General features: G+C 36.0%; 1 protein-coding gene and 1 pseudogene across 1 annotated transcript; one reads left to right on the forward strand and one right to left on the reverse strand.

Moving 5' to 3' along the window:
* Positions 1-473: 473 nt before the first annotated feature.
* On the reverse strand, positions 474-4,564 carry LOC106377386 (probable sulfate transporter 3.4). Its single transcript, XM_013817609.3, has 13 exons — positions 4,110-4,564; positions 3,507-3,555; positions 3,210-3,417; positions 2,638-2,809; positions 2,487-2,552; positions 2,277-2,390; positions 2,077-2,193; positions 1,870-1,996; positions 1,500-1,786; positions 1,226-1,416; positions 1,054-1,139; positions 889-965; positions 474-806 (listed from the first exon to the last, which is right to left on the reverse strand). The coding sequence occupies exons 1-13, from the start codon at positions 4,446-4,448 to the stop codon at positions 657-659; spliced, it is 1,983 nt and encodes a 660-aa protein (XP_013673063.1). The 5' UTR covers positions 4,449-4,564; the 3' UTR covers positions 474-656.
* Positions 4,565-6,211: 1,647 nt separating this feature from the next.
* On the forward strand, positions 6,212-10,140 carry LOC125580057 (annotated as a pseudogene).
* Positions 10,141-10,700: the final 560 nt, after the last annotated feature.

Here is a 10,700-nt window from a genome sequence, read left to right on the forward strand (position 1 = left end):
GTTTTACCTTCGTTATCTCGCCGTACTGTATCTTTCCGGCAAAGCTCTTCGAGCTCCGGTCTCTTTTCCTTTACGCATTCCCTTTCCTTGTAACCGACGAAACGCTTTTCCAACCATCAATAAGACGTCTTTGTTAAACTCACATTTAAAACCGAGCGTTCTCTCGTTCAGTACCGTTTCCCGTTCAAACATGTTCCCAATCTGCCTTCACCTATCCTAGCTCTTCTCTGCCGCGGACAGTGTTGAAACCAGGAACCTCCATCAAATCCAGATCCACCGTGCATATCGTCGAGAAAGCTTGAAAACCACCAGATTGGGCAAAAGGAAAACAAGGAAAGGGGTAGAGATGCCTCCGACGCCGGAAAGGGCTCTGGACGTAGGGGAGCCGCCGTCAACTTGCTAGGGTTTCTTCTTTTTGCTAGAGAGCGTTTGGGTTTTTTTTTTTTAACTAATATAGACTTGACTCACGGATATTCAGTCTTAAATTATGATTTTTATATAGATATGTTAAACATGAAGTTACATTTATTATTATACAGTTAATAGCACCAAAAATTGTTTCTGAAGAGGCTGCCTTGTCTTCAGAAACAACCATCCATGACAAGTTCTCTAGTACAAGTTCAAATTGTCTCAAATTCATAAGAGACTGATTTATTTCATGGCTGGCCATGAGCTTTCCATGTTGATGAGAGATCAGCAACAGCTTCACCAACTGTTAGATAAAGTCCACTCAGCCCCAATGACTCAATGATCTTGGACTTGTGTAGCTTTTCCATAACACTCCCCACGGGATTCACCAGCACAAGCTATTTTGAACAAGTGAAAACATCAATTTAGTGTGTTTTACTCTCATAAGTATGATCTTTTATTTAGAGTTAGAGGTCTAACCTGAAGTGATTGCTTCTCCAGCCTCCTCCTAAGTTCAAACAACGCTTCAATCCCGTTTGTGTCTATGGAAGACACAGCTGAAACAATTACAAAAACAAAAACACATAAGTAGAGAAGATGAGTCTAAAAGCTCATGAACATAGCTCAGATGAGAACATAAGTTACCTGTCATGTCAAGGATGATGCATTTTAAAGTACTCCCATTGTTTTCTTTTATCCGAGCTTCCTCTTCCCTGATCCATCTCAAGATCCTACAGAACCATAAACTCACTTCCTTAAGAACAAACACAGAACCATATCAAGAAGTTATTTAGACCAAGATAGTTATATGACTGACCTTTCTTGTAGATAAGTGCTATTGGCAAAGTATATTGGAGATTCAACAGCAAGAATCAAGAAACCAGGGATTCTTGAGGCTTCTCTGTATCTTTTCACACTCTGATATATCTGAGTCCCTTGGATGTTTCCAAATTCTAAAGTGTTTGGCCTTGTAACATGCAACAAGATCTTGAGAACTGAAACTCCAACCTGCAACAAAAAGGTATCGAACTTAGATAACACACAACTTGAGAATTAGTAGAGCCATGAAGAATATATAGTTGTGTACTCACTGCTATTGCTAGGCCAAGAGGTACAGAGACGAGGAGAACACCGAAGAAAGAACACATGCAAGTGAAGAAATCGAATTTGTCAACTTTCCAGAGCTTGTAAGCTGCTTGATAATCAATGAGGCCTATCACCGCGGTTAAGATGATAGCAGCTAGGATCAAGTTAGGTGTGTAGTAGAAGAGTGGCATCAGAAACAAAAGGGTCACAAGAACTGCCGAGGCCATCACAATGTTGGAAACCGCTGTTTTCGCTCCAGCATTGTAGTTTACAGCAGATCTAGAGAAAGACCCTGAAGCAAAAACAATAATTGTCAAAAACATTGTTCCATGAGCTTCAAGGTGAATGAGATTAGTTTCAAGTTAATTTTGTAACCTGTTGTAACATAGCAAGAGGTGCAAGAACCAGCCATGTTCATAAAACCTATAGCCATCATCTCTTTGTTCCCATTAACTTGATAATTCTTTAGAGATGCAAAGGTTCTCCCTACAGCAATCCCTTCCTGAAAAAATCAATCAAATCCAACAATTTAGAACTTAACTCTAGAATTTACAAAGGAGCTAAGGATCTTGGAAAGCTTACTGTGAGAGAGAGAATCCCAGTGACGATACCAGTCTTGATGGCAAGAGCAAGATGACTACCACTAAAGTATAACATGTTTGATGAAGGTGGATTCAAACCCTTTGGTAGATGTCCAATCTGCATTAAAGATTGAATTCCTTGAGTCTAGAGAGATCTGTTTTCACCATAACACAACTCAGTTTGGATAAAAATGTTCTTACAAATGAGATGGCTTGAGTCTTGTTTCTGATGAGGAATACAAGAAGAGTTGAGATAACAACTGATGCCAAAGGTGATGCAGCTGATATCCAGAAGAGTTTTGGCTTCCTCATGCTCTATATGTTCACAAAAAAAAACATTAAATGTTAAAAATCTGATCATGGTATAATTATATCTATTGGAAAATGCATGAAGCTTTTGCAAGTACTTACAATGTGTCTTGTGGTTAAGAGAATAGCCAAGAAGCCAAGACCCATCAGAATAGTTTCCCATGACCACTGAAATTGTAGTAACTAACACTATTAGATAAGGATCTATGGTTGATTTAAAATTTTATGAAGAGAAGAGTATTGTTTGACTTACTTCGGATCTATTGCTGAAAACAGAGGACATGACAGGAATGAATTGCATTTTGCCAGTGAAATGAACAATTCCAAGAAGACCCTTAAGCTGTTGAAGTGACACAATTACTGCAGCACCAGCAGTGAAGCCTATCAAAGTTGCTTTTGATAAAAAGTCAATCACAAATCCCAGCCTGAAAATTTACAAGAAAAAATATTATTAAATAATATGAAAATATAATATTTATCCTAATTTGCTGACCGTTAAAAAAATTAAACAGTGTAACACCACTTAGTAGAAGGAAGCATCTTGGGAGGTAGACTTTAGTACATGTCACTTATCACCATCAAATTATATTATACAGAATCTTGGTCCTTTTATAATGTTGTTATTGATGTCTCTATTCATCATGACTAATGTCCCTTTCGTTTTCAGTGATAGTTCAACAAAAGAGGCTCAAGTAACACTCTGAATATATTCTACACTAAGAATATTAAACTGTAATAATAGGCTAAAACTACATATTCTTTCACATGAGGATCTCATATATTCCAGAGATAGTTGCGTTTTCAATTAAAAGAATGTTAATATACCTAAGAAGGCCAAGGGAGGCTTGGAAGAGACCAGCAAAGAAAGTTGATGTGAAAGCCAGCTTGAGATATAGTATTGAGTCTTGTGTTGGAGAAACACTTTCACTTAGCATTGAGCCCATCACAAGTGATGCTATTGAGACAGGTCCAACTGCAAGATGCTTTGAACTCCCAAGAACTGAGTATATAAGTGGTGGCACAAAGCTTGAATCTGCATGCAACCACCAAATTTATTAATTAGAGTCAGGTTTAGTTAATTATACTGATTAGTCTAATTAGGTGATGATGACTGATACTTACAAAGACCAACTATGGGTGGTAAGTTTGCTAGCTTGGCATAGCTGATTCCCTGCAATTTAAATTTCACAATTAGCACACAAAAACTGTTATAAAACATTGATTTAAAGAACCTTTTTGATAACTCTAAGCGATCCACTATGAAATTAACAAAATAAAAATAATTTCTAATTTAAATTTATCGAAACATTGAATGACATTAAATAGTCAAAAAAAAAAAAAAAACAAAGACAAACAGAAAAGAGTTTTTTCTTTTGCTTTAAACTCTCCGAGTTCAAACCAGTTATCCCCACACTACTTAACGATTTAATACAAAACCTCTTTATTTACGCCTTTTATTACCCTATCAACATATAAATAATTAAAACAAATTATTCTTTTTAAGTCAAGACTGAAAAAGAATATGATAACATATTACAAGAATTGTAAAATAATTTCGAAATTGTATTTTAAACCAGATAAAATATTTCCATAGTTTTCTATAAATATAAATTGAAGAATGGTAAATCAATTTCTAAAATAAAATAAATATAACCACATCAAAACCAGATATTAAAAAAATCATCTTCCATACTAAAGAAAAAAATGATTTCAAAGTTGCGTTACCTGAGGAATGGCAAGACTAGCAATGGTGAGACCAGAGACAACATCAGACCTAAGAAGCTTGAGATCATACTGAGAGCCCCATGTGAATATAGGAAACAAGCTTTGAAGACCAAGAATCATTCTGTTTCTCCATGTCTGGTTCCTAAACCTCTCTAACGGATCATCAGGGAAGAAAACATCACCAAAACGCTTCTTCAGTTTCTGTAACGCTGTTTTCTTTGGCGGAAGACAAACACTATGTATCTCCACGATCGTTTCTCTCGCGTTTGCCGTTGCAGGTGCGGTGGTTCCGTTGTTAGGAGATGCCATATCTTCTACTCTGTTCGTACCATGACCCATTGGTGTACGAGAAATTATGAAGAGTTCTTGAAAAGATAAGAGACGCAGAACTTAATTTCTTGTGGTTGATGTATTTTGGCTTGTGTTGTAGGAGTTTTTTGTGAGGAAAGATGGTGGGATTGTGCTCTGTATTTATAGACACTTGGCCCTGAAATTGTAGTTGGTATTATGGGTAATAAGAAGTAAAAAGCGGTTCCTTATTGCAGGTCTTTTAGCTTAGAGTTCTTAACGTAATATAAGATACGGTCTCTTAACTTTTAACTAAAAAAACTAAGAGACGTCTCTTATATCTCTTATTTAAGAGACGTCTCTTAGCTTTTTTAGTTAAAAACTAAGAGACCGTATCTTATATTACGTTAAGAACTCCAATCTAAGAGATTTGCAATAAACATTAGTGTTTTGAGTTTCTAGGGGTAAATGCGTTATTTTCAATACATAAAGTGAAATAAAATCTTGTAAGAAATCATAGTTTCTATAGGACAACATGGCATATGAGCAAGAGAGAATATGATGAAGACTGAAGAACAGAGGAATCAATGAGATATTAGATTTTTATAGATAATGTAAATCATACAACATTTGATATAGATGGGGATTTTTTGGTTTACCAGAAGCTTATCAAGAGAGATCAATGACAGAAATAAATAAACGAATCTTCTACACTTGTGACTCAAAAGAAGTTCTCACCATTTGTAAAAAAAATCATTGGAATTTTTTTCTATCATATTTTGAGGTGTATTATTTGATAGTACATATGATTAATATATATTTACTACTAATATTTTTAGAACTGTGGTAGTAATAATATGATATTCTTGTCCTATATCAAAACTTTCCTTGTTTATCACATTTTAAAATATATATTTCCAAATTTATCATATATCTTTTCATTTTTCAACATAGTCATAGTCATTTTCTTAAAAAGTTTTTGGCAAGTGTATGTATGCATGTCAAATAACACAGTAATCTATGGCACTAAATGTATGCGTATTTTGGTCAGCTTATGTTTGTACATGCACACTCCTCGTTTTCAGCATTTTATGATAGAAGGAAGAAAAGAAAAATAGAATTTCTAAAGGGTTATTATTATTTTATAGTTTCTCCGTTATATAGAGAAAACTCTGTTTTAAAAAAAAAATATTTGGAAAAGAAAAAAAATGTATCGAGTGTCTTTACAAAGTTCAGTTTCAAGTTAAAAAATGGACTTAACACAGTGTTGAAGTGGATCAATTCTGAACGTTGATTTATTTTGGGTGACGAGGACAGTTGAATTTGGGGAGACTGGTGGGGCATCCACTTTTAATGGCTCCGATTTAAGTTTCAACGGAAAATAAAAACTTTTTTGGTGGTTAATAATATCAAACGTTACAAATGGTTACAAAGATTCCAAGTTGATTCAAAATTACTTTTATACCAGTTTAAGTATATGTGTCCGATACTAATCTATATATATAAAAAAAATGTTTGTTTCTCTCCCTCCTGTTGCGCCACGTGATAAAGTCGTTGATTGTGAATGCGACATCTTCTTCTTTGCCTAAAACTCATCGTTTCATTAACTTTTAAAAAAGGATTGCTGCGTTTCATAATTGTTTACGGTTTAGTGGGTTTTTTGTTCACATCGTGATATAGCCCAAATACAGAGAGATAGCCACTATAATGAAAACATATGTAAAGACTGAAACTTTAGAAACGAGAAAGAAAAGAAGGAGCGTACCGTGAGTTTCTGGATGCTACTGACTTCGCCTTGGTTGGAGGCGATATCAATGGTGACGGTTCATTTTGCCGCCACCTCCGGTAACTCAAGAACATTCAAGAGTTTAAAATTATTGGCGATGAGTTTTGCAGAGTATGAAGAGGCAGAGGTAAGAGGATGATGAACAACAACACTGAAGAGGTTAAAAAAGAAAATCGAGCCAATTAATAAAAATATTCCACAGTTTAAGCGGTGGCGAGTAAATCAGATCGGTTTCTCAATTCCGCTATGACTCGATCAAGAGAGAATATAGTTTTTTTTGTCCAAAGAAATATAGATATTATCAAAGCAAAGATTGCAAAGAAATATAGATATTATCAAAGCAAAAATTGCTCCGAACGAATCATAAGAAGATAATGGAAGCAATCAAAGGTTTTTATTTCATTTTTTAATTAGTTATTGGGAATTAACATGAATGGAAGTGACATACACACGCAGAGACATGCGTGTTGGTGAGATATGAGATACAAATTTTAAACTTAAAAGGGAAATAGACAGGAAGCAATGCGTTCAATTCCCATTGGGTCTTTTCTTTTGAGCCTTTTGTTTCAAAGAAAAACGACATAACATAACCGGATTTACTTCGGTTTAGTTTAGATTCGATTCAGCTAAAACGCATGCATGATTTTAAGCTACACAAGTTTCATTCAATAAATAAATCAACGGAAAATTTTATTGTAAGAAATTGGGTTAATTGAAATTCATAAGACAAAAAACAATAAATAATTAAAAATAATTTTATAATTATCTAGCTACTTATATTTATATAATATATATATACATATCAAAATAACATAAATATATGATTATAATTAATATTTAAATAAAAAACTCGGGCGTAGCCCGGACCGACCCTAGTTATTTTTATAAACGCACCTAATTCATTCTTATCTTCATTAATAAATCAATTATCTAAAGATTAATGGTTCATATATCTTTAAATAACACATATCCCCACAAATATCTATAGGATCCTTGTATTTACCATTAAATATCAAATGTTTTGGTGTTAAGCAATTCTTGAATTAGTCACTACCTATGTCTCTCTAACGATCATGATACTAAGGCAACTATTGACAAAGCATTAACAATGCAGAACATATTATAAATCATATTGTGGATGTCCATAACCGGCCCGGTTCATAACCGGCCCAATGCTAGAGAGAGAGACTCGGCCGTGAGGAGAAAGAGATAGAGAATCGTCATCTTGCCTTTTTCTTATTAGATTATGATTTTTACTATTTCCATATTTGTCTTTCCTTCCCTCTCTAGTCTTTCCATTATTCTATGACGATGTAATTCTCTATATATAAAGGGCTCCTTATGTTTATGAATAATATAGAAACATAGATTCCATTCTCTAGTTTCACAACACGTTATCAGCACGATTACTCTAAACCCTAAGCTAAACAAACCCTAGCCGGCGAATCCATAATCCCTTCGACGATAAACCCTAACTGTTGAGAACTCCCGATCACGAACCCTAAACCTAATACTCATCATGTTCCTGTTCGTGACACGATCCCACCTCATGACCTCAGACCGTCTCAGCTCGATCCCGAGACATGATCTCAGCCAGTTCGTGATAGACGACTCGATACCGCTCGCGATAACAGCTTGTTTCCGTTCGTGATCAGACGATCTCAGCTTCAGCTTGCGTTTCCGATACCAGCAAGGACAGCTCGCGATACGTTCCAGCTCTAGACGACCTCAGCTTGTTCGCGTATCAATATCAACGTTCAGCTCGCGATCCTCATCTCATTGGTGGTCCATTCAACCCTACTTGAGGTTAAGGTAATCCTTAAACCCTAATCGAAACCCTAGGGTAATAGATCAAAACCCCAATGAGTAAATCGAAGCTCATAATCATAACTTCGATTCCCTAAACCCCAATTGATCTAATGATCAAAATCGTTTTCCTAATACCTTTAGCCGCATACATGCATAATGCATGATATGCATGAAATCGATTAAAACCCTAAAGCTAATGCATAATCGATTTTATCCAAACCCTAATTAATCTTTGAGATCGAAATTGATTGTTTGAATGATTGTATGTTTGGATATAGTATGCTAGCCTTGATTAATTAAAACCGTATTGAATTTGATCACATAGAAATCGATTGCTAGGATTGATAATCTCATTCTTGAATTTGGTTGTTTGAATTGATAAAACCGATTGAATGAATTTCAAATTGAAGTCGTATTGATTGTTTGATCGAAACCCTAATATCTTGAAATTAAAATCGAATATTATCTTGTTTGATTGATTAAAACCCAATGCTTGAACTGAAATAGAAATCGCTAGCTAGGTTAAATGATTTATGCATTCTCGTCTTGATAATGATCTGGCTAGTATTGATAGTTTTCATACATTCTCGAATGAACCCTAATTGATGCATTGCTCGACTGTTTGATTGCAATTACACATTAAACTCTTAGAAAACCATTTTCTAAGATTGAAAACGAATGACCATTGTATTGATTGCATTGAAACCGTTTGCAAAGATTGTAGCTGTGCGGCTTGTTTGCATCATGCATGCATAATAGTACGAACTAATTGCATATAGAATCTGAATGCTAAGATTGAACATGTATGCATCATATACGAATGACCTATTTGCATCATACCTAGAATCCGGATTGCTTGAGCATATTGATTGCATTCGCTTGAACACTTTTAAATCTAAATTATGAAACATATGATTTCAGATGTCGAAAATCAACAACTTGGATTTGGCTGCCCTAAATATCTCTGGAGCTAATTACTTGCAATGGGCACTTGATGGTAAGATCATCCTAAAATCCAAGGGACTCGGTGAATGTATCACCGAGGGCAATAATGCAAGTGAGAAAGATAGATATGGAGCTATAATAATTATATGTCATCATCTTATTGAGAGTCTCAAAGATCAGTATTTGACTATTGAGAATCCTCTAGACCTTTGGACAGAGTTGAAAACAAGATATGATCACCAGAGAATGGTGTTATTACCAAAGGCTACATATGATTGGAGGAATCTCAGAATCCAGGACTTCAAGTCCGTGGACGAGTATAACTCGGCCCTGTTTAAGATAGTTTCTAAATTGAAACTGTGTGGTGAGGATATAACGGATAAGGATATGCTTGAGAAAACCTTTTCCACCTTCCACACAAGCAATGTGGTGTTACAACAACAGTACCGTGAGAAGGGCTTCACAAGTTATGCTAATCTGATCTCTTGTCTCTTGCTCGCTGAGAAGAACAATGAACTGTTGATGAGAAACAGTGAATTGAGGCCTCCTGGAACAAACCCATTACCTGAGGCACATGCGGCCATAGAGGATAAGAAAGATTCGAACCATGTCCAGAGTGATAGCCAACACGGTCGTGGTCGTGGAAAATGGCATGGACGTTGTGGTCGAGGCCGAAACTCGTTTGGTCGAGGCCGAGGCAACTCATATGGCCGTGGCCAAGGAAACTCTTATGGAGGCTGTGGTCATGGCCAAGGCCGTGGTACATTATTTAAACCACAAAACTCGACCAAATCCGTGTGCCATAGATGTGGTATGGATAATCATTGGACTAAGACATGTAGGATTCCCAAACATCTCGTTGACCTCTACCAAGAGAGTTTGAAAGAGAAGAATCTTGAAGCTCATATGACTTATCAAGATGGTGAAGATGATTTCAATCATGAACGAGACGATCTTATGGATTATGAAACTTCAGATTGTTTAAAAGAATGAAGTTGAATTCGACATCTATGTTTTGTGTTCTTTGCTTTGTGTTTTCCATGTTTTGATTGCTTTGAACTTATTTTATTAATGAATGAAAGTTTTTATATGAAGTCTCTAAAGTAGCATTCCGGGTATAGCCAGTCTCATAGAGGGCTACGGCCAGGCTAACATCTTGTTGCCTAAGGGTACGCATCTAGAGATATCTAATGCATTGTATTCACCCAGCTTTAAGAGAAGCTTATTGAGCTTTAAAGACATTCGAATGAATGGTTTTCATATTGAGAATAAGGGCAAAGGAAACAAAGAGTTTCTTCAGACCATAGAAATCAGCCAAGGACATAAGAAAGTCCTAGAGTCTATACCTACGCTCTCTACTGGCCTTTATTATGCCAAGGTCAGTATGATGGAGGCCAATTCCGCATTTAATAGTGGCCACCGAGAATTTTACTCTCTGGCACGACCGGGTTTTGAATACAAACGGCCATCCTTTTAAAGACTATACGTCTTGATAATGCTGGTGAGTTCACGTCCCAAGCGTTTAATGATTACTGTATGTCCATGGGGTAAGTGTGGAACACTTTGTGGCACATGTACATACACAGAACGGCTTGGCCGAATCATTTATTAAACGTATACAGCTAATAGCTAGACCATTTCTTATGAGGTCAAAACTTCCGGTCTCAGCTTGGGGACATGCGGTCCTGCATGCGGCCGAACTCATACACATCAGGCCATCTAGTGAACATAAATATTCCCCATCACAATTGCTTACGGGTCAT

This window comes from Brassica napus, chromosome C1, assembly GCF_020379485.1.
Source record: "Brassica napus cultivar Da-Ae chromosome C1, Da-Ae, whole genome shotgun sequence".
NCBI lineage: Eukaryota > Viridiplantae > Streptophyta > Magnoliopsida > Brassicales > Brassicaceae > Brassica > Brassica napus.

What these genes read in the sequence shown, in the direction of transcription:
- LOC106377386 (XM_013817609.3), bottom strand. Translation starts at nt 4,448, where the DNA reads ATGGGTCATGGTACGAACAGAGTAGAAGATATGGCATCTCCTAACAAC. An exon ending in ACCACCCATAGTTGGTCTTT is followed by an intron (nt 3,418 to 3,506) that starts GTAAGTATCAGT and finishes GGTTGCATGCAG; the next exon opens with ATTCAAGCTTTGTGCCACCA. An exon ending in TCTTAACCACAAGACACATT is followed by an intron (nt 2,391 to 2,486) that starts GTAAGTACTTGC and finishes GTGAACATATAG; the next exon opens with AGCATGAGGAAGCCAAAACT.